The sequence below is a fragment of the Ruditapes philippinarum genome, unplaced genomic scaffold (genome assembly GCF_026571515.1).
Source record: "Ruditapes philippinarum isolate M1 unplaced genomic scaffold, ASM2657151v2 ctg6022_1_1_1_1, whole genome shotgun sequence".
Taxonomy (NCBI): Eukaryota; Metazoa; Mollusca; class Bivalvia; order Venerida; family Veneridae; genus Ruditapes; species Ruditapes philippinarum.
Genome location: NW_026866757.1, coordinates 1,763 through 26,468, shown reverse-complemented (window position 1 = coordinate 26,468; position 24,706 = coordinate 1,763). Strand labels below are relative to the sequence as shown.

General features: G+C 30.5%; 1 protein-coding gene across 2 annotated transcripts in view; it reads right to left on the bottom strand.

Annotated features, from left to right (window-relative positions):
• Window positions 1-24,145, bottom strand: part of LOC132733577 (ras-related protein Rap-1b) — a 28,656-nt gene extending 4,511 nt beyond the window's left edge. Inside the window, exons 1-8 of one of the 2 annotated variants that reach the window (XM_060720239.1) lie at window positions 23,990-24,145; window positions 21,508-21,585; window positions 21,118-21,186; window positions 20,179-20,235; window positions 18,193-18,333; window positions 10,494-10,634; window positions 9,789-9,913; window positions 4,267-8,166 (exon numbers count right to left, since the gene is read on the bottom strand). In XM_060720239.1, coding sequence (XP_060576222.1) covers window positions 9,812-9,913; window positions 10,494-10,634; window positions 18,193-18,333; window positions 20,179-20,235; window positions 21,118-21,186; window positions 21,508-21,564 — 567 coding nt within the window. In that variant the 5' untranslated portion in view covers window positions 21,565-21,585; window positions 23,990-24,145 and the 3' untranslated portion in view covers window positions 4,267-8,166; window positions 9,789-9,811. Of the gene's footprint in view, window positions 1-1,185; window positions 1,299-2,972; window positions 3,123-4,266; window positions 8,167-9,788; window positions 9,914-10,493; window positions 10,635-18,192; window positions 18,334-20,178; window positions 20,236-21,117; window positions 21,187-21,507; window positions 21,586-23,989 lie in introns of those variants that run through there. The other variant, XM_060720240.1, reaches the window with a different exon arrangement.
• Window positions 24,146-24,706: the final 561 nt, after the last annotated feature.

The following is a 24,706-nucleotide window of genomic DNA, read 5'->3' as shown; positions in this document are numbered from 1 at the left end:
ATTGTTTGTTGCTTGTAAAGTTGCATTTGCTTTTATGTTATAATTTGTTTTACTGTCAATAGAGGGATGATTGATGCAAAGTATTGTGTAGTTTTTATTGTTTTTATGCAACGTACATGTTCCACCAATGCACGAATATATTGGACAACCCTTGTTACATGCGCCGGCATTACGGAGGGACGTCTGCCTGACCGGTTGTCATCGTCTACCGACTCTCTCCTTTCTACAGAGCGTTTGTGCCATAAAAACCAGCCTTCGTGACACTGAACTTGTCCCGCTTGCTCTTTTAAGTTCTTTGTAGGTATCTGTTGGTGTTTTACCAATATTTGCACAAAATTTAATGATCGTCCGTATTTCCAGACGTTTAGCGACTGACATTTTCATGTAATTACAATATTGACGACCACACACAAATGTTTGTTTACGACTGCTACAATAGGGCAACTGACGTCATATTTTCTAATGATGTTGGGAATACGTAAACACACTTTTCTCTAAAATTTAACGTTAATATGTAGTGTTTAAAGAATACCGTAATGCATCAAAGTAATGAACTAACCCAATTTTTTTTGTTGTGTGCCGGTATTACGTTACCAAGGTAACTGTATGATGATTTGTTTGCACGACATGCCTGTTACACGTTTTTTTTTCTTTTGTTTTCTTATTTGAGACAGATCTCCCCTTCAAGTGAGATATTATTAATGTTTTTCTATCAATAACTCTCACGACAATAACTGCAGTGCACAAATTTTTTGGACAACCCTCGTATATGTTTAATATTTGTTTCAATTCTTATTTTTTTTAAATCTAGACAAAGTTATAAGATCATCAGCCTCAATGTAAACAATCACAATAAAAGTACCACTTGGGTTATTTTTTATCCCAATTTTAATCTGCTATGGGGGGTGTATTGTCAAAAACATACTCGTCTTCAGTAATGAAAAGACAAACTGTCTTGTGACCATGATTTTAAACATTGACCTGCTGAATTTCTTAAATGGACTTGTCCAGTTAGAATTTTTGGAACTGTCCATTATCAATTTTGGGTATATCAAGATGAAAAATTAAAAGTTTGTCAGCCATAAGTGTGGTGCTTGATCAGACCCTATCTAACAAATCAAACATTTGTTGAACATTTATCTAACAGGATATGACATTAAATTAAATGACAACTTCTTCACTTACAGAAAGTTTAGCTCCTAATCTCACACCAATACACATCCACCCTTCTTCTTCTTACTCTTTTTGTTTGTCTCAGGATTCTTTTTATTGATCATTCGCACCAAATCGAAAAATATCTGAAATGTTAATTGACCATCTTTTATAAAGCCACATGAAAACACAGTGAAGGCTTATAACAATATGGTTGTAACTTAATCTACAAGTTCATAGAGTTACAACTGTACTGTGCTGAATTGTTAACAAAATGAGAGCTCCAGAACCTGAAGATATTGAAATTTAAGCTTCAAAAGTGCTGCACTAGATTCAGGAATATACACGGAGGATATTGAATGAGTGTAGGTTCAATACTGAATTTATTGAATAAATTGAGCCTATGGCAAGCATATTATTACTTTATCCAATGAGTTCAATAAATTCAGTATCGAACCTACATGAAAATTTTCTTTTTATCACATACCCAAAAAGAAAAAAAGAAATGAATGAAAACGAATACAGCATCAGTGTAGACCACAACGATATTCGAAATCCGGGTTTTAGTATTGCCAATAAAGCTAAGGGACAAGCTGTTAAACTAAGCCTGCAATTTCGTGAAAATAATATCACAATGCACATGCTTTTTATATAAAGTTATTAAATACAAATATAACAACATATTTGTTTACTTGATTTTTACGAATCAAATAAAACTAATTAACACAACATGACATTATCTGGTAATAATAACAGCTCCTTCCATAGGCCAAAATTAAAAGCATTCCATAAGAGATGACGCCGGCGTCGCCAACAAAGACTGTTTGAAGTGAAAAAAACCAAAATAAAGACTGTTTGAAGTGAAAAAAAAAATCATTTTTCATTGACGCGCCTATAATATAACATTTAGTGCATCTTTACGCTATGTTTCTATAATGCAAAAGATGTCACTTCAAAATATATGCGCGTCTGTACCATTTTTATAGGGCACTAAAGCGGTACAAGGATGTGATACAAAAAAATATTAAACAAGTCTATTAAACAGAAAGAACATACCATAACTCAAAACTGAATACTGTAAATGTAAGCATACAAACCAACGTACACATAGTGGATGTATAAAAAAATCACAATTAATCTTACAATATGTACATGTGTACTATCATGTTAATAGGAATCTCAAAACTTTTTGTTATTAAGTTTTACCAGTTGTTTTCTGATAAATATTGCAATACTTGTCCATAATTAAACCTTGTTGACAGGACATTTGTCACCTTGCACTTAATCCTTAAATCACTATTGGCAAGCACAATATGCTTTAAATGTGTTTCAGATGTTTTAAAATTAACAAATGCTAGTACCATTTCTTTTTTTAAAATTAATAAAGGATATTGAATGAGTTTAGGTTTAATACTTAAGTTATTGAACAAGTTGAATGAAATCATATTTTGTGAGCCTCTGGCAAGCATAACATTGTTTTATTCAACAAGTTCAATAAATTCAGTATTGAATCTACATGAATATAATATTCTATTTATCCCATATATAAGAACAGTAAACTGTTAAAAAAAACAGAAGTCATTTTTCATTGTCGTGCCTATAGTCATAGTGTAATGCTAACATAAGCGCGCTTAAACACTATGTTTATAGCACAAATGACGACACGTCAGTGTTATTACACTAGTGTAATATCGTTTTTATCAAATGGTATTTTTACACTCCCGCGCCATGCTTTATGTGATAAAATAAGATATGACATTGTTGTTACCTTATCAAGCCTTCTTATAATTTTTTTTTAACTCAATTTGCATACAACCTACCTCATTCACATTAATTTTGGCTTTGGCAGATGTTTCGAGGAATCCACACATGTCACTGTTAAAGCTTCGAGCTAGATTTGCACCCTGGTCCTTGCCCACCACCCGCTCATCTTCCAAATCACATTTGTTCCCTACTAAAATCATTGGCACCTATCAGCAAATAGACGAAATATTACAATATAATGTGGGTCATTTTTATAAAGAAATCTTTGATTAATAATTGAAAACTTGTCAAGTTGAAACATTGCTTTACATCATTATGTATTATAAAACTCAGTATGTGTTGATTGGTTGTTCCACTTTATCAATATTGTACAGTAAATAAAATACAGTAACAAATATGTTTATGTAAGACGGAACAATTGAATTTTTACATTCTTCGAAGGTTATTTAGCTTTGCTAAAGGGGAACTCTAGTGTTGGATCTAAAGCTGTTCTAATCATCATACAAGTGTGTAGTGCGTTTGTCTCACAGCATCAGAAAATTGAGATATGTTCAAAGTCTGGCATTCTAAAGTAACTCTGAATCACTGATAAGTAGTAAGATTGTCACCATATGTAGAAATATTATTCTTTACATAAATGAGTTCTTTATCTATATGTCAGAATAAATTAGAATGACATCAGCGGTCCAACAAAGAAGTATTGTGACTGCCTGGACAAGCCCTATTGTTTTTATTGGACCACTATCATCGAGTGATGAATACCTGCAAGGGAGATTTTACAGTATGCCTATTTCACAGGTCATATGCCAAAATGTTTTAGTATGTTTTATTAGAAATTTGAAACAAAATAATTTCTTTTCTCATTGACAATGACAATTTATTTATTGATATTGGCCACCGGCCCATTACAACAATATAAACATTAACACTTAACTTTAACCATTATATTCTAGTAAAGATTTAAGATACAGGACACGGTACTTCTGTCATCATGGCATTATAATAACCTCCAACTCAGTTCACAACACTGAACAGACCTTAACCTCCGGATTCAGTCTGTTAAATGTTTGAAAACTGACTTATCACTCACTATAATGCTATAAGGCCCTCAGTGCTATGTACTATTTCTAAAACGGTTTTCACCTAGTATTCAGAGAGGTCAGATTCTTTTTTGTGTACAAGCTACCTTTAAAGAGAACCATATTACATGTTTCCAAAGAATACAAAAAATGTCAACTTCATAGAAACAGAAAATGATTCTATTGGTTTATACAATCTTGTTGCTCACTGCTTTTTTGGGGGTCACCATGGCAACAAATAGGGATAAGAATACAACAAATAACACATGAGTATAGTACATATTTTTTTTATTATCAATAGGCAAAATACTATTAAACAGGGTACAGAAAAATAAAGAGTTAATAGAGTCAAATGATCAACCAGTCAGATATGATCTTGTACACAAAACCAGCAGTTTAAACATAATTGCTGCGTGAATATATATATATATATAAGCATGGGTGCAAGTTTTAAACAATCAGAAAACCTAAAAACCCTGAATTTAGTATTATTTCAATTGGTTGTTTATGGACAAAGAGCTTTCAAGAGTAGAAAAAAGACATGCACTTCTGGCAAATGCCTGAAAACTTGTACCCATGTTAAAGTGTGATGCAATGACTAAGGCTAAATACATATATAAGTATCACTTAGCTAATACTCAGTTAAGTTAGCTCAAAATGTCACAAGGCTTTTATGGTGTCTATTTAAGCTCCAAGACCCCCCAGCAAGGGCTCAAACTAATAAGACCTGGGTTTTCGAAAGACAGCTAGCTTAATCACCAAGCCACAGCTCTCCTGGAATAACCAGGGCTTTAAATTAATAACAACAAATAAATCATTAAAACATAACTGAGTCTTCTGCTAGTTGTTGTTTTTTCTCTAACAATGAACTTGAGAAAAGATTAAGGATTTTCTGTTGTTTTTTTTTATTTATCCTGAGTTTTCTAACAAAAATGCTTTTCTTTTTTTTTTTTTTTAATAAAATGTTTAACAAAAATTAAATATTAAGCAAGCCCTGTGAAACTTTTAATATAACTGCCATTCTACAGGTATCAGTATTTTATAGAATCACATGCTTTTATTATGTTAGAAAACTACAGAAAAAAATTATTAGCAAAATTCAGTAAAAAATATCAATTTTCTGAATCCTTTCAATAGAGTAAAAAAATATTTCTAAATTCATACAAAAATGAACAATTTTGTTCACAATATAAAAAAAGAAAAGAAAATGCCAATAAAAATATTGCACAATAAAGTCAACAATTCTTGCTACTTTTATTACTATTTCATTTACTATGAGGTGGTTCAATAAGGAAACATCTTAATTGTATTCTAACACTGAGTAACAAAGTGTCCTCCTGATAGTGACATAAATTATTTTAATTAACAATTAAATAAATTTTAAGAATTTTATATTTTTTCTGAACACATAACAGAATCTAAAATAAACATTGTATACAGACAGACTTAAGAACATGGTGTTTTAAATTGGTTGGTGTGACCAAAACATAAGGTCCGACATTTGCAAAGATTTCAAATATATCGGAAACAGATTGTCGAGCATTTATAAATACCCTACACCAGGCTGTAAATGTGAACTTTTACTAAGATATTAAGTGATAAATACATTAATACATCAGTGATTATACCCTTAAATTACCGATCTTTTAAAATAATATTGGTTAAGTCCAGCTTTCACTTTGGAACTTTCCATTATCAATTTTGGGGGGTATCAAGATAAAATTGTGAAAATTGGTAAGACAATACAGTACGATTTGAATCTATACTATGGGTTGCCAACTTTAAAAATATTTTCATATTGAATACCCTCTGGACTGTTCCAAAGTTAAAGCTGGGCAAGTCCCATTTCATAAATTTAGCACAATCAGGGTTAAAGCATCAATAGTTTTAAACTGCAGAAGAATGTGATAAACAAGAGGCAAGAACACACTGGCCACTCCTTAATTAACATTTCTTAATTAAATAAATGGGTTAATTTTTCTAGATTAACATTTTTCTTATAACATTTTATTTTTTGGCACAAACATTAAAAACCTTTTAACAACAAGACAAAGTTATATGAAAAGTATTACAATCTAACTGCTAAAGCATTAAAATGTAATTATAATATAAGAAGCAGTTCATAGTCCTCGTATACTGGAAGCAATTTGTAGCGCAGACATATACGAAGTTTTGGTATATTACACAAGTTCACCTTTTCGGCAAACCCACACATTTATGAACACAATTTTGAAGTAAGAAAGAAAAATGATATAAGATGCAAGCAATTCTCTTAAACCTTTAATTTAAAACAACTTCTCAACATAAATAAAAACATGAGTTTAAAATTTTATCATATTTTTATTAACAGGTCCATATGTGTTGAATAATATGTATTTCGGATTATTATTGTACTTTAAATGCTATTCTCATATCACTTCTGTTGCCAACCTACGGGTAATCAACAAATTTACTTAAAAGTCAAAAAATTTAAAAAAAAATAAAAAAAATTGTTCATCCTAATTACAACATTATTTCCAGTTTGCATAGACAATCTACATTCAAGTACATTTTATTTGCCCAAGTTGCTATATTTGAATACTTATTCATTCAACCGCATCGCCTCTCTCAGAAGTCATTGAATCAAACAATGTTCACACACACAAGGAATCATTCTTTAAAAAGCAATTACTTAGCAACACATACAAACAAAAAAATAAAAATGACAACAGACCAATAAAAATTGCAATAAAACAATAATAAAACATTTGAGTAAAAGTGCCGAAAAAGGACTTAAAAATATTGTTTGCAGGTTAGTACATATTCAACATATCATATCAAGAAAGTAACTGCTAAAAAGCTGGTTGCAAACCATATTAAAAATAAAATATTGAAGAAAATGACAAAACCAACTTTGTACCAATGAGTTTGAAAAAGAAAACAGTGTAATGAAAATTTTTTTTCAAGCAATTAAGATTAAAACCAAGCGGTAAATGAAAAAAAAAGAAAGTGCAATATGCCCAGATCAAGAAAAAGACAGAAAATGTACCATGGAAAATGGATTGTGGAAAAAAATACTTAGAAATGAGTGCTATATCTTATTATAACAGCCAAATGACCAGATCTAATATTAAAACTACGAAAACGCAAATAAAAACCAAAACAAAACGTTTATATCGAACTCACTAAGCAGATGTGGGGACAACAAGAGAGTGCAAGCACCTGTCAGAGGATACACGTAAAGCCAATTAAAGCCAAGCTTGAGTTAGAGAAATGGTCAATTAAAACTGCCCTGAAATCATACCATAAAAGCAACTCATGAAAAAAATTAATACATAGGCTGTGTCTAACTCACAAGTCAAAATAATTTTCATGATTAATACAAGTCCTCTATTGCTTATTTAAACACATTCATATTTTATTGCTTGATTAAAGGGTACAAAAAAAACTATACTGGGCTAGCTGCATTTGTTTGAATATTTGTTTGCATATTCATGAAAAGTGTAATGTAAATTGATAAAATTGTGTTTGTGAGCTGATGAAGTGGGTGGCACATGCCCAAAAACATTAGTTTTTTTTCTTAATAAGCAGCTGAATATTACCTTCCTGATTTTATTCCATTTTAATGTACAATCCATGTTTATTAGTTCATTTCATAGATACACTTTTCGCCCAATCTTTCTGGATATTAACATAATAACATTGATATAAATGTGATTATACAGGTTTTGAAATACTTTTTCAATACATTCAGCCAGATACAGATGGATAGATTGGAAAACTTTAAAACACACATTCTCTTATATACAGTGTCATCTATAAATGCTGCTTATGTAAACTTTTCTTAAATGTCTGTGCTTTCAAACAGGAATGATTTTCTTTGTCCCACTATTTCATATACCGGCAAAAACACAATGTTATGCTGACTTTAATGGTAATGTTTTGTTCAATTGGAAATATACAACCAGTCATCAAAGTCAGAATGGTTCCTTATGCTTGAAATAGATATACCGCTTGCAATTACCACATTTTCTTAATGCATTAATATGATACAGAAAATCATTTTCAAAAAACAAAGTAAAGTAAAAAATAATTTGAACAAATGTAGAATTCCAGCTGTTCTGGGCACAGGAAAGTTAAGCATTGGCTACAAATATCCCTCTGTCTTATTTGTTGTCCTTTGATTTGGCCCCTGAAAAATATAAGGAAATTTTTACTGCCTTTATTTAAATGCAAACACAAATCAAGTTTTTTGATGCCATACTTTTGTCTACCTGTATCTAATATGCTGAAGTAAGAAAATACTTTACATAGTCAAAAATATCAAAATTTAGTCATAAATAAATATTTTTCAAAAATACTCTGTATAATTTTCTTTGCCATTTCTCAAAATTGATTAAAACTTAGTAGTGTCTGGATTTCATATTGTGGCAATAAAAGTAGCATTTAGAATCCATATTGTGGCAATAATAGTGTCTGGATTTCATATTGTGGCAATAAAAGTAGCATTTAGAATTCATATTGTGGCAATTATAGTAGCGTCTGGATTACATATTGTGGCAATAATAGTGTCTGGATTTCATATTGTGGCAATAAAAGTAGCATTTAGAATTCATATTGTGGCAATTATAGTAGCGTCTGGATTACATATTGTGGCAATAATAGTGTCTGGATTACATATTGTGGCAATAATGGTAGTGTTTAGAATTCATATTGTGGCAATAATAGTGTCTGGATTACATATTGTGGCAATAATAGTAGTGTTTAGAATTCATATTGTGGCAATTATAGTAGTTTTTAGAATTCATATTGTGGCAATTATTATTATAGTAGTGTCTGGATTTCATATTGTGGCAATAATAGTATCTTTTAGAATCCATATTGTGGCAATTATAGTAGTGTCTGGCAATAATAGTTTTGTCTGGAGTTCATAATGGGGCATAAATAATGTATGGAGTACATATTGTGGCAATAATAAGGTCTGGAATTTTGCATTTATAGTGCCTGCAGTTCATATTTTGGCATTTACAGTGACTGAAGTTCATGTTGTGGCATTAATAGTGTATGGAGTACTTATTTTGGCATTAATAGTCTTCAAGTTCATATTGTGGCATTTATAATGTTCATTTTATAGGAATATTAGTGTCTGGAGTTCATAATGTGATAATTATAGTGTTTCGAATTCATGTTGTAGCATTTAAAGCATCTGGCTTTCATAATGTGGCAATTATATTGTCTGGAGTTTATATTCTTATAGTGTCTTGGGTTCAAATTGTGGCAATAATAGTGTCTAGAGTTTATATTGTTATATGTGTGGTGTCTGGAGTCTTTGACAAGATTTGAACCCACAGTGACAAGTGGTTCTAAGTCAGTAATAGTTAATGGTGGACCCTCCTTTCTTAAAGAGTCATAAGGCCTAAAAATCATAATGAGTTTTTAGTAAACCCATAAATCATGTGCTTATCTAACAATCCTAAAAGATACTGCTGTCAAAAATTTTAATCTTCCGCACTCCAGGATGTTGAACACTGCTTTGTTTAATTCAAAAATATAATATTTTTCTACTCACTTACTCTATTTTATATGATATGGCTTAACCTTTATTTTGGAGAATTTCTTAAAAAGATCAGCTTTCATTTCTGGACATGTCTTTCATTATTTTTTTCGGGACATCAAGATGAAAATTTTAGTTGGTTAGCCAAACAGTATACAGCATCAGGTAAGACTGCACAGAAGTGCTGACTGCCCAGACTCGTTTCTGGTGGCAAAGACTAAACACATTTTAGCTCACCAAGCATTTACTCAATAACTCACCATTAGAAGAGAGAGATTATATCTTAGAGCATTACACAACAGCAGCCTGATGAACTAGAACTTCCAGCACGCTTCTTATTGCCAGGGTCCTTCTTGTTTATCATTCGTACAAGGTTGTTGAAAATCTGAAATAATCATGTAATACATTGATAAGGCAAACACGATAATTGTGTACGAGAGGAGTTCGATTAAAACTTATTACCAGTTTAAAAACATTGGTTCTTGCATATCAGTCTGGATTATCTAAAGTTTGCAAGGTGATGGATGGATGATAAGAAATGATGATAACCTTAGCAATTACCAAAATAAATATTTAAAACGGACTTGTCAATCTTTCAATCTAGATAGAACCATTCAACATGAAGGAAAATTTCATTTATAAAAAGAGAAAAATGCAGACTATGATCCAATAGCATTGATATGTCGGATGTGTATTCATTCTGTTATTCTTTTTAGAAATATTCAGTAAGAATTTCATAGATTTCAATTTCTTTGATTAAAACATTTTACTCAAGGATGAGCATAGTATATTTCTAAATTGAGAAAATCATTGAAATATATGACTATGTAAGTCACCTAGATCATTGATATAAAAGAATGTAGCCTATTTTAACCATGCATTTAAAACACACACTGACTGCAAAACATGGCTAACCATTTTTGACTATTAAAACATAACGTTAACAAAAGATTTAGTTGCTTTACCTCATTCACATTTATTTTAGCTTTAGCAGATGTTTCTAGGAAATCACTATTCCATTGATGCGCAAGTCCTTGACCTTGGTCCTTACCAACAACTCTTTCATCTTCAAGGTCACACTTGTTACCAACCAATATCATAGGCACCTGTGGACAAAATATTTCAAATAAAAGAAAAATGCACATAAAAAATCAAACAATGGCTAAATATAATTTCCTATCAAGGGAAATGAAGCAAAGGTCATTTGTTTGGGTTCTGGTAAGAAGAGCTCAACATATGCCTCAGGCAATTGATCCCTTGCTTTATTTTGTCACCTTAGTGCAGTAAAGAGTAAACTCCTATAACTCCAATTAAATTTAATAGGAGTTAAACAAAAACTGCACTATGATAATGATATTTTCATAATATCAAATTTTAATCTATGTTTTGAACTATTTAACAGAAAAATTTCAAATCAAAACCTACATTAGTAACTGAGAGGGTATTAAAATCTATAAATAACCACAAGCTCAATATAATGTGTCATTTTCAAAGTCGGTAGATCTAAAATGCCAAGAAACCCAAGATGCAAGCACATGCATGAATAAAATAGTTGCTGTTTTTCATCACATGTTTCAATTCAATGTACTGTATGTGTAGAAATATTCGCGGGCTTCAAATTTTCGCGATCTTCGCGGTGACATTCGATCCACGAAATCATGTTTAGCGCGAATATTTCTACACCAATAATTTCTTAATAGTCATATTTTCGCGCTTCTATAGAACAATGTATATCAGTGTGTGATATGCTTTCACACTTTTAATTTAAATGTTTACTGAGTAATTGTGTTTGTTTTCTAAGTTATTTATCATTTAAAATCCTTTATGTTTGTGTTTTTTGTATCGTTTGTTCAGAAAAAAACAAAACATGATCTGATCAGTTGTCAAGACGTTTATGACGCAAACTGTGAAAAATTATGCAAGTTAACGGGCATTCTTTTGTTTTGCTATAATCTGTCCGCTAGACAATGTCTTTTTTGTACGATAGCGTTTTGTTTGACACCTGGTATTGAAAATAACTGTGAACTCCCGTGATGATCACAGTAATTGTCCTTATTTTTTAACCTGAGTGGTCAACCCGAATTTATGATTTTCGCCAGTCACCTCCGCGAATTCAAAATAGCGCGAATATTTGTATAGACCCCCAAAGTGGACCTTTCCGCGAAAATTTGCTTCCGCGAATTTAAATACACATACAGTATATGAAACAAAACGTTTTCATTCATACCATACTGTAAATTATTCTTCATCAACTGATAATGAGTCATGAATGAAAGATTCAAAATTTAGTATCATATTTGTTTGGAATAGCTTTGACCAAATTATGCAGAGAATACCGGTACTCTAAATACAAATGCAGCTGTAACCAAATGTATTATTTGTATAGAATGGATTCAATTTGTATGGAATAGCTTTAATCTGAACTATAAATGTAATAGTTATAAGGAAAAGGTTTAACCTGAACTATCATTGCTATATATATATATATATATATATATATATATATATATATATATATATATATATATATATATATATATATATATATATATGGAAGGAATAGCTTTAACCCAAACTATAAAATGTAATATATGCATGGCATAGCTTTAACCTGAACTATCAATGTCATATATGCAAGGAATAACTTTACCCTGAACTGTAAAAGTAATATCTCATGAAAAGCTTAATCAAAACTTCAAATGTAATATTTGCAAGGGAAAGCTTAAACCTAAAATTCAAATGTAATATTTTCTAGGGATAGCTTTAACCTAAACTTCAAATGTAAAAATTGCAAGGGATAGCTTAAACCTAAATTTTAATGGATACATTTACAAGGAATAGCTTTAACATGAACTTTAAATGTAATATTTGCAAGAAATAGCTTTATCCTGAACTGTAAATGTAATATTTGCCTGAAAAAGCTTAATCTAACTTCAAATGTAATACATGTACTTGAAAGGGAAAGCTAAAACCTTAAATTCAAATGTAATATTTTCTAGGGATAGCTTTAACCTTAAACTTCAAATGTAAAAATTGCAAGGGATAGCTTAAACCTAAATTTTAAATGATACATTTGCAAGGAATAGCTTTAACCTGAACTTTAAATGTAATATTTGCAAGAAATAGCTTTATCCTGAACTGTAAATGTAATATTTGCCTGAAAAAGCTTAATCTAACTTCAAATGTAATACATGTACTTGAAAGGGAAAGCTAAAACCTTAAATTCAAATGTAATATTTTCTAGGGATAGCTTTAACCTTAAACTTCAAATGTAATAATTGCAAGGGAGTTTAAACCTAATTTTTAAATGATATATTTGCAAGGATAGCTTTAACCTAAATTTTAAATGTAATATAAACAAGGAAAGCTTCAACCTAAACTTTAAATGTAATATATGTAAGGAATAGCTTTAACATGAACTGTAAATGTAATATTTGCACAAAAAAAGCTTAATCGAAACTAATTTGAAAGGGAAAGCTTCAACCTAAATTTTAAATGATACATTTGCAAGGAATAGCTTTAACCTGAACTTTAAATGTAATATTTGCAAGAAATAGCTTTATCCTGAACTGTAAATGTAATATTTGCCTGAAAAAGCTTAATCTAACTTCAAATGTAATACATGTACTTGAAAGGGAAAGCTAAAACCTTAAATTCAAATGTAATATTTTCTAGGGATAGCTTTAATCTTAAACTTCAAATGTAATAATTGCAAGGGAGTTTAAACCTAATTTTTAAATGATATATTTGCAAGGATAGCTTTAACCTAAATTTTAAATGTAATATAAACAAGGAAAGCTTCAACCTAAACTTTAAATGTAATATATGTAAGGAATAGCTTTAACATGAACTGTAAATGTAATATTTGCACAAAAAAGCTTAATCGAAACTTCAATATTATATTTGAAAGGGAAAGCTTCAACCTAAACTTCAAATGTAATATTTTCAAGGGATAACTTTAACCTAAACTTCAAATGTAACATTTGCAAGGAAGAGCTATAACCTAAACTATAAATGTTATATGCAAGGAATAGCTTTAACCCAATCCATAATCTATGCAAGGAATAGCTTACCTAAATTGTAAATGTTATATTTGCAAGGAAAAGCTTCAATTTTACATTTACAGGGTTGCAACATTCTAAAGTACTGAAGCAAAAAGGATGGGGACAAACAAAGTAGAATTAACTCGTCAGCAAGGTTTATTTTCCTTCATTGCAAAAATCTAAATCTCTCTGTGACAACGAACAAACTAAAAAAATACAAACTATAACACCATCATTTGAAAGCTTTTGATGTTACTAAAGTGCAACTTTTATAAAGCAGACAATTCATGACCACAAGTTCAATCTAACTAAGAACAATTTGCACTAATAGGGGGGAACGGTCAATTCTCGAAAACTTTCATGTTTTCATTGTATTTAACATTCTCACCATTAAAAGATTTTTTTAAATTTCCTTTTCAGAATTAAAATTTAATGGACTAATAAGTATTAACACCAGTATCAATTTTTTTACTCTGCTTAACAGACCACATGAATATGAACTTGTGCTGCTATCTACTGTAATTTTAAGACATGTCAATATAACATTAAAACATAATATTTAGTAAATGCAGCCAAAAGGTAGAATTTTATCAAAATGCAAAAATATGCAACTTAAACCTAACAGATGGTCTTTGGAACAGAGATTATTATTATTGTCACCAGGACAACCTGCATGTCAATGTTGTTTGACCAAGGCTCTATATATACAATCATGTTTTTTAGGCTGACTTAACCATTACTTAAAATTTTCATCTTGATTTCCCCAAAATTGAAATTGACTGTTCTAAAAAGTGTTGCTTGACAAGTCCATTTAAGAAATTCTGTAGGTTAACAGGTTATGCTTATGGAATAGGCCAATAATTGTCTACCTATAATGCTCTATAGATTTAACAACCGACTTGACCAGTTTTTCTAGACAAAAGCACTAGTTTTACCTATAAAAATCTTCATCATTTTAATCAAACTACTAGGACATAATTATGATCTTAGATAAAATGTTTACATACTAACCAGTTAATAGGACAATGACCTCAGTCATGACCCCCACGATCAGACGACTCAACAGTGTTAATTATCAGTATGTGGTGAAACTACACTAGATAAATTCAATTAAGTTTATAATGGTAAATTACCACACTATTCCAACACAGTATAAATTGCTAATCCATCTTAAGAAAACTCCTTAAAATAACTGTCACACAGAAACATGCTTTTATTACATTGAAAAACAGATCGAAGTTCACACTTGAAATTGTAATGCACAAGAACTGTTATCATTTGTTTATTGCTAATTGAGACGATTAGTCATGGAGAAAAACAAGGAATAACAAACATAATGCATACAATTTCAATCAATATTAACCCATAACCTGCTAAATATCTTAAATGGACTAGTCCATCCTTCATTCTGGACACATCCATTTATCATTTATAGGGTATAAATTTTAAAAATATGTACTGACTGAATATCGAACAGGGCAGACCAGGATGTGCCGGCTGATCTTGGTCTGCAATGTTTGTACAGGTAGAATCAGCGGTCATTAGCAGGCTAAAGGGTTTATCAATTGTAAAGAACGCTGCCATTCCATTACAGAAAATGTTAGCAAGTTTATTATCACACTAGAGAACTACTTAGTAATATATAACAAGGAAATTAAAGAAGTATACATATATATATATACAATTAATCATTATAGATATTATATAAAGTCATTGAAAATCTCATACAGCAGAAAGTATACAGTGTTCAATCTGTGAATTTTTCTACTTAACTGGGAATCATATCATGCCTTTTTCTTCTTTTATTTCCTGTTCTTGTTTGTTTGATTTTTTTTTTTGTAAAATTAAAAACACAATTTTTTTTGGATTTTGAAAGGGCTGCACAGCAAGCCTCTGTAAATTGAGGTAAAGATGTACAAGTTTTTTTCTTTATTAGACATTCTGAAAATTCATTTAACAGAAAAAACTATGAATATTAATAAAATGTACTGGTATTAAATAATAGGAAATAACAAAACTTACTTTTTAAGTTAGAAATTTCTTTTAAAGGGAATGTCAAGGAAATCTGCTCTTAATATTCTAATACACCAATACGGTAGTTAAATTATTTCCAAAATGACTTTCAACGATACATCTATCATTGTATACAAATATTTAAAATAAATAATAAAATACCAAATAATTTTCACAAAATGTTTTCTTTGCATGCAAACTTAAAGCATTAATAAAAGGTATGGCAAAATAAAACCAAAACGGGTGCCTAAAATAATTTTAGTTATTCTAACCCCTTATTAATGACGATTAATCAAAACTGTTAGAATACAAAACCGCACTGATTTAACTGTATGCATTTTAATTAAAAAAAGTGCAAAATAACAATACATCAACACGTTTAAAAGGTAGAACTACCATTACACAATCAATCCAAAGCAACTCATACTTCTACATTACTGGCCAATTAAATCATTTTTCTAGTAAGGATTTGTCAATTAATGCTAATTAGTAAAATCTTCTTGATCATAAATATTTTATCCTTATCTTTTATCCATTCAGACAATCTAGTTTAATTAAGTAGACAAAACTCGAAGAAAACAAAGAAGACTTTCTGTTTCAATTACGTACCTATTTCGGTCAATAAAATACACAATATAATTGAAACATCAACACTTACTTTTAATAATATCTTTTCTTATGTAAACTTCTGGAGATACGAGTTTGTAATACTTTTTTAAAAATATAATCGCAGGAAATTTTTGAGTTCGACATAAAATCAGACTTGCGCAAAAAGTGCAGAAACAAATGAACTGATTGCATTTAAATAAAAACTATAATTTATGAAATTTCTGAAGAAACTTTTAGTTTTCTATGTGCTACACACAAGCAAACTCAATGTGCTACAAAATATGACAACAAAAATTCTATTCACCTGATTCAGAGTCCAACTTTTATCTTGAAATTTAGCTTCACAAAACAGTCCTCATAAGACGACGTATTTCTTCTTTTAAACACAACACGATTTTGTTCAACAGATGAACCGCATTGACAATACCATAAGGTAAATAAACGACCCATAGAGCGAATAATGCTTTTCAAACAATTATAAAATTTTAAATAATCTAAAGGGAAACTATTTGTATGGACTATGAAAAATAAGCAGAACCAAACTAAATAACAAAATAAAATGTTTTCTTTTTACAGAAAGTAAGAACTTATGAACATATTATCACAAATAAGGCTACTTTGAAATAAAGATGGTATGAAAATGAAATAAATACAAAAATGAGGACATAAATTGATTTCATGTGTTGTTGACACAAATATGTAAAATTAATCATGAAAAAAAAAATTGTTGAAACTTTGTCCAATCCACAGAAGGAAGTGTTTAAAGGAAATTATTTTTACCAAGTTAATCCCAATATATTGTAATTCAATGTAGGAAATGTCCACTGTAAAGATTCCTTGTCTCTTATTTAGCATTAAAACTAACTTTTTTGTTGAAATACAAAATTTCATTATTCAAAACTTTTATGTTCATTTATACAATTTCAATCTTTAAAATATCGTAAATAATCCAAACCTTATTTGTAAAAACTTTTGTTTAAAATCTGGAAAAAGGGGAGCTCAAACTTTGTAATAATCATAATATAACATAGATTAATTCTACATACTAAATAGTTTTATCCTTTTTGATGAAAACATTGTTTATATTGAGAAACTCCATAAGGCTTAGATTTATACAGAACAATTCTTTTTGATCTCAATAATGGACATTTCATTACATTGGACTACTTTTTTTTGTCACAGGATGTTCTATATTTAGAAAGAATGGTAAAATGCCCCATCCTTTGCATACAAATGGTAAAGCTGGTATTTTAGATGGTTGAATGTACATTTATAGAAGCATTAGATGGTATGTTGATAGCTGGTCAGAGTTACACACAGAGATATTATCATTATCACATTATGCAAATAAAGGTCAGAATATGCAAATTTTGCCCATTATGCAAATGAGCTCCAAAACAATTATGCTTCTGAAAGGGCAAAAACTGAAGAAGGAAATAAAAATAAAGGTGAATTCATGCAGACGGTGATGAAATATACATAAAGCAGCCATTCCAAAATCCACGTTTTATCAGCTGAAGATTTACAACAAAACAAATTTCTGGAAAGGCGTTGCTTTAAAAGTATGATTATACGCCTATGTAATCCACTCACTTTATTCTTAACAATGTAAATAAGGGCGCATTTTGATGAGCATCTTAAATATTCTATTTTTTTCAATAAAGTTTGTCAATTGGCAGATATATGTAAAAGAAGTATATCAATAACACTTTCAATTAAAGAGTTTCAATACAGTATTGCATTAAGTAATTATCTCCCTTATTTGACTTGCAGCCATTTTCATATCTCACGTTGTGTATAAACAAAATGCTACATCAGTTTAAATGAAATAATTCACCCTTTAGACTCATATAATTTGGCTAAATGAAATGAAAAACACATCCTGGGGAAAAAACTGAAAATGAACATCCCAATAAAAAATAAATAATGAATACATATGGTAAAATGATAACCAAGTGTTAATTCTACAATAAAATGTTATTTTTACAGACAGCCTTACCTCATCAGTATCTTTAACGCGGAGAATCTGTTCCCGTAAATCTTGCAAGTCGTTGAATGTTGACTGAGCTGTTATAGAATACACCAGCAAAAATCCTTGACCATTCTTCATATATAAATCTCTCATGGCAGTAAATTGTTCCTATAAAACAGTTCATTTACTTTACATTAGCAATAAACATGGTTTCTTGAATGTTTTGTTCTAATTTTCAAATTTAAATGGAGAAACACCCTATACTACTCAGTGACAGCAAAATCAATTGTCAATATAGCCAGGTTGATCCACAGCTTGTTTGGAAAACCTGAGCACAATTTACTATTTAAATATCATACCAACAAGTTAAAGAAAGGGGTAGAACCAAAACTCAATAAGCAAGACGAATAGCTTTCACATTGAAAAGTATTCAACCACCCATGTATGTTTTAAAGCCAAAGTAACTAAAACAAGCAATTATCATAGTATTGCAAGCAATCCATAAGTCCCCTACCGGTAAGAGCCCAAGCAACATTCTGAAGGGCCATTTGCCATTCACTTATGTTCCTATTTTAAGTAAATTTGTTGAAAAAGTTCTTTAAAAGTGATCACAGGAAACAGTTTTTATGTACAGACAGACGGACTGAAGGACACTCTAAAGTTATTTTTTAAACATCCCTGTTATCAAAATATATCATTTTTAAAATCCTATCATGATTGAAGAAGTTGGAGTAAAAATTACCAATTTCTCAAAAAAAAAATCTAAGTTCAAAAGGGGCATAATTCTGGAAATAGTCTTGCTAGAGTACTGGACCATCACAAATGTTGAGTGATAATAAGAAACATTTATATGAAGTTTGAAGTAGATACATTCAGAAAAAGAAGTTATTAAAAAAAAAAAAACAATGTTTTTTCATGAAAATTTTAAGTTCAAGGGAGGTAATTCTGATAAATTTTGTGCTAGAGTTGTAAACCTTGTCACATATGATGTGGTTGATTACAAGCAACTTATATTTAAAGTTTGAAGAAAATACCTTAAGAAATAAAGAACTTATAGTGAAAAAACTTAAAAACTAGAATCAGAAATCTTGAAATTCAGTCTATTTGTTGCCATAGCAACCAGAATTTTCAACATAAGAAGATAAGAAAAGGATGTGCATAATTTCCATACTGCCATATACCCATATGTCAAGTTTCATAAACATATTTTCAGTACTTTTAGTGTTATCACTGGATCCAGGTTATGTGTAAAATTTGCCATATTTTCAGTCTATTTGTTGCCATAGCAACCAGAATTTTCAACATAGGAAGAAAAGAAAAAGACGTGCATAATCTCCATACTGCCATCTATCCATATATCAAGTTTCATTAAAATATTTTCAGTAGTTTTTGTGTTATCGCGGGATCCAGTTTTGTGGACGGACGGACTGACGGACGGACAGACGGACTGACGGACGGACAGACGGACGGAGGGTAAACCTAAAGTCCCCTCCGGTAAACCGGTAGGGGACTAAAAAAACCTTATAGTTAACTCTAAATCAATCATCAAAAGCTCAAAATCATGGAAGGGCGACTGTAACTGACTCCTCAGCTGTCAATAACCATCTTACTTTACAAAAGCAAATATTGCATAAAATTTCATAACCTAGGTGTGATTACAGCATCATTTGCTACATGTAATAACTAAGTTATCTGCTTAAAAGTTTAGAGAATCAACAAATATTTTTTTCATGTATACATGTAATTACAAAGACAATAATAATGACTTATTCTTTCTTAAGTTATTGATCCGACAAGAATTTTACATTTTGTTGACCTTTCACCTAAATATCAATAGCGGTCTTCTACCGACCATGGGCAATGTCCCTACCAAGTTACATACACGATGGTTTACATCTTCTCAAGTTAACGATCAGACAAGGATAACAGGATGTATAGACCACCCCACACACAATATGAATTATGATGCCCACTTTTATTAAGTTTATAAGTAGGGCAATAAGGAACACTTACTGTTCCAGCTGTATCTAGGATTTCTAACATACATTGCTGTCCGTCTACCTCCACTTGCTGAAATACAAATAAGTAAATCCAATTAACATGATAGAATACACAACACCCAATTTTGAATTTACCCCAAATAATCATTTGTGCATGTAATGAACTTGCCCTCCTTAGAACTCAGAACTTTACATATCTAAATGCGCTTCTTAATAGGATTAAAATGATTAAAATAATAAAACTGACCAATCAACAATACAATCTGCTCTGACCGTAGAGATATGCAGGCTTACCTCACTCTATAGTAGTAATATTGGTCTACCATTTTCCCCTTACATTTTATCATTAAAAACTTACATCACTGTTTTCTGAACTTAAACAACCATACAAAAGTTACATGGTTACTCTGTAAACTAATGACTAACTCTTCTAAAACTCACAATGATGTGAATTTCATGTAATAAATTATGTATTGTAATGTTCATATAAAGACTATGTACTGTAACGCTGAGCCGTAAAGTAAATACAACAAATGACCCATTTATGCAACATGAACTTTTAAGACAATTACCATCTCTTTCATTATGGTTTGGCAAAAAGTCATATTAAATTATATACTTATAAGCAATTAAAACTCAATAGTCACCGAGGACAGTGTGACTTTTGTCATTCTTTTATATTCATAAAATAACATATATGTATATACATAATTTAGTTATCATGTACATTTTCCTTATTTAATTTATTCACTGATGGTATTCACATTGATATATCAGGTAAAATGTAATGAGTTTATACACACAGAAAACAGCTTGACAAGATATCGACACTGTATTGACAATGTATTTGCCCACCTGTTACAAAATTATCACATATTGTTCATACAAACAGGTGTCTTTTCATCAAATTTAAATTGAGCAGGTCCTCTGAATTAGAGTTAAGGAAAATTACCTTTCTGTAGCTGTCTTCAATTGTTGGATCATATTTTTCTACAAAAATACCCTGAACAAACTGTACCGTCTGAAAAATGGGAAATACATGTACAATATTATGATAATAGTCTGTTTATCAGTAAACAATGATGCAAAATATTTCGCTATGTCACCTTTGTTGTTTCTATAGTTGCTTGAGCTAATTAATGTTAATTTAATCTAATATACCACAGTAACCAGAACATAAAAGCATGTAGACTATGTACATATTTGGCTCTGTACAGTTTCAGAATGATGTAACATTAAGCTTTGAGACAAGAGTACAGGGTTGGCTGGCATTTCCTGGGAAAGAGTACAATACAAAGGTGAATAGAAACATGACATAATAATAAAAGACTGAATAACTTACCAATGCTGACTTTCCAACACCACCACTGCCAAGAACCACTAATTTGTACTCTCTCATATTTTTAAATGGCTAAAGAGCCTGAAAAAAAGACATATCAAATTAACGCTTTGCAACATTCAAACAAATGCTGTGATTTTATATTGGGTTTTATATTGCTACAACACAGTATAGGTCATAATGATTTTGCTTTATCAAAATTAAAAAGGTTATTTCAATTATTTAATTTTTTTTTAAAGTCTGCATTTCAAAATGGTGTCATATAAGGAAACTTGGTTAAAGACAAAGAACAAATTGGAACTCTGGATCTCTTTGTTGCATGACAGATACTTTTAAAAGTAGATCAATCTTTGGATTTGTTAAATTAAAAAGAAATTTGCAAAAGCAAGATAATAAGAATTTTTATGATCTAACCAAGTCATTTTGGAATCCTTGCTTTTTTACCCCAAGAGGAATACAAGGCTTGTTTAATATTATATACATGTATGTAACTTCTTTTATACACCCAGCATTGCTGCAACATGTTATGGTAAACTTTCCAGCAATAAACCTACAATTAAGGTCAACACAGTGATACAGCTCATACCCTGTCAAGGATTCAAGATATTGTTGAATTTGAAAGTGTAAACTAAACAAGTGTTTATTTAAAGATTTCTTTTTTAATAGGAGTCATAAAATAATGAATATTTCTCATTGTTTTTTAAGTGTGTGCTGGGGTGGGGGGGGGGCTAAGTCAAATCAACTCAATACCCTAACCACTTATAAAGCCATTTTTTTCATCTTTTGGAGGCCGGGAAAAAAAAGTTTTCATATCTTAATGTCTGGAAGTGAGATACTTTGTGAGCATATCTCTTCTCTTATGATTAGTCCATCCAGATTCTGATAAATGTGGTGTTTAGGCCACTCAAAAAACAAAAATAAAATCAGAAGGAAAATCACACATTAAATACTAGCAAGTAAAGTGTGATTTCGTAAAGATTGATCATACATGAGGGCATTCTGTGCATAAAATAAGGATATTAGTATTTACATAAATAGCAACCAACCATGGAAGGAATTTTCCTTACAACAAGCAGTTACTGCATACACACAGCAATTAACTAATTATAGAACATATATCAAATTGAGGCATGGAAACTGGATTATAAATAATGTTTTGTTCATTTATGAATATTTCAAAAGAATTTATATGGTCATTAGTTTACCATGTGGTAGTTTTAATGTGCTTTGGGGTAAATGTTTGTTTTTGTTTATGACTGCAGACACAGATTAATTACTTAGCCCGCCCCCCCCCCATAAAATTTTTCTGGTAGCAGTGGGGATTCTGTCATAAAATTAACTGACAAATAAATATTTGGAAGCTTTGGTCCTTTAATGTGCATTATTGTTTTGATTGCAGACACAACATGGTGTCAAGTACAGCACAATCTTCAAGATATATCGCAACAATTGTCTTTGAAATACCGCCATAATCATTGTTGTATTAAAATTAAATATAACTTTCCCAGACTGTTCGGGAATATTTACTCAGAATTAGTTTATCAGATCCGTAATTTGACCATTTGAAGATATGTCTACAAGTCATTTTATTTTTTATTTCATGTTATGATTACTTGTGAATATGTCTTTGTTTTTGACTGTCTAATACATGTCAGTTTCGTTGTTTGTTGCCGATGATGATGTCCAAATTTTCACGATTAATCTGCTTCAACCAAGTGTATAACGGTATATATACCTAATTTCTGTGAAAATGATACATCATCAAAAAAAGCCTACCTACCAACCCACTCCTTGTAACTCTGGGTGGGCAATAGCAAACATATATATATTTCTAAAGGTGGCCTTACTAGAGAAATGAAATGACCGATTATCTAAATTCCACAGTGCTAATAAATACACAAAACATCATTCACATGTGTGTAAACAAAATGGCATCCAAAAATTAATAAAATATCATGTTGCCATTATCTAACAACACACATGAAATCTACACACGAGATGACTTCGCAGACCCTTCAAAAGAATCGGTCAATCTTTGATGTCCACACACATGTAGTACCTGCTGTTAAATCCGAAATCATCAAAAGTACTAAAACTCAACTGACTTGCACTCACTTATTTATAAATCAGTGGTTAAGAAACTGTAACAAAATCGTTACTGATACTTAGGAGAAGTTAGTGAAATTGGTCTCGAGATTTACTGTTGCAGCAGCCCAGTAATTAACTTAAATTAGAATTTTCTAGGATTAATGTAAACAATAATCCTTAGTTTTCATGCTGGGCGTCATTCACATGTTAAATCCTTATTATTCATTTGGGTCAATCCTCATAAATGAACCCCACCCACTTTCTTGACCTATTCAAATAACTAAATTCCAACAGATTTAACCAATTTTCACAGCAGCATTTGCCATTTTGATTAGGTAATAATGGAAAATCAAACATAAGCTTATGATGTGAACAAAAATCGACGGTAAATACCCACCTTAAATAACGTTAAAACAAGACCTGTCAAAATTTATCACTCACTTCCCAGTCAGTCGGTTCAATTTGTAATGGCTTCTAATTCTAGTGACGTCACTTCCAATTAAGTGTTACTAAATTTGGAAAATTTGACGGGCGCACCTGTTATGTTCGGAACGCTTTTGCTTTCAACGAACTAGGTCAGCTTGGTTATTATGAAATGCGATATAAATGCTCAGAATATGTTCTTTGAATTTAGTTTATTAAACAATTATATCATTTGAAATTACCAGTATCGGCTAATAAGAATAAAGTTGTACATTAATTGTGTTGATATTTGAAAAACATGCACATTTGAATAATATTCGAATTAATAGTGTAAATGTTTAGTTCGTTTCAAAAGCTAAATAATTTTACTGTTGGATAATTTTTGTGTATTATAAAATGTAAGAGCTGTGTAAAATGTATTAATATATACCGTCTCGCTCTCGAATCTTCAGAAAAAAATTAATTTAATGTCAGTTTTAAAGAAAACATAATATATCACCATAATATCATTGGTTACCAACAGAGGACCAATAAAAGAAAAGATATATTTTATTCTCACAACTAATTATTTAACTCAGGATTGGTGGATATTTACGTAATTTTGAGCAATGTGTTGAAATTTTCAACGTCTTTGATTATTTTCACCATGATGCAAGAGCTGTTTTATTTTGCTTAAACAATGTCAATTAAA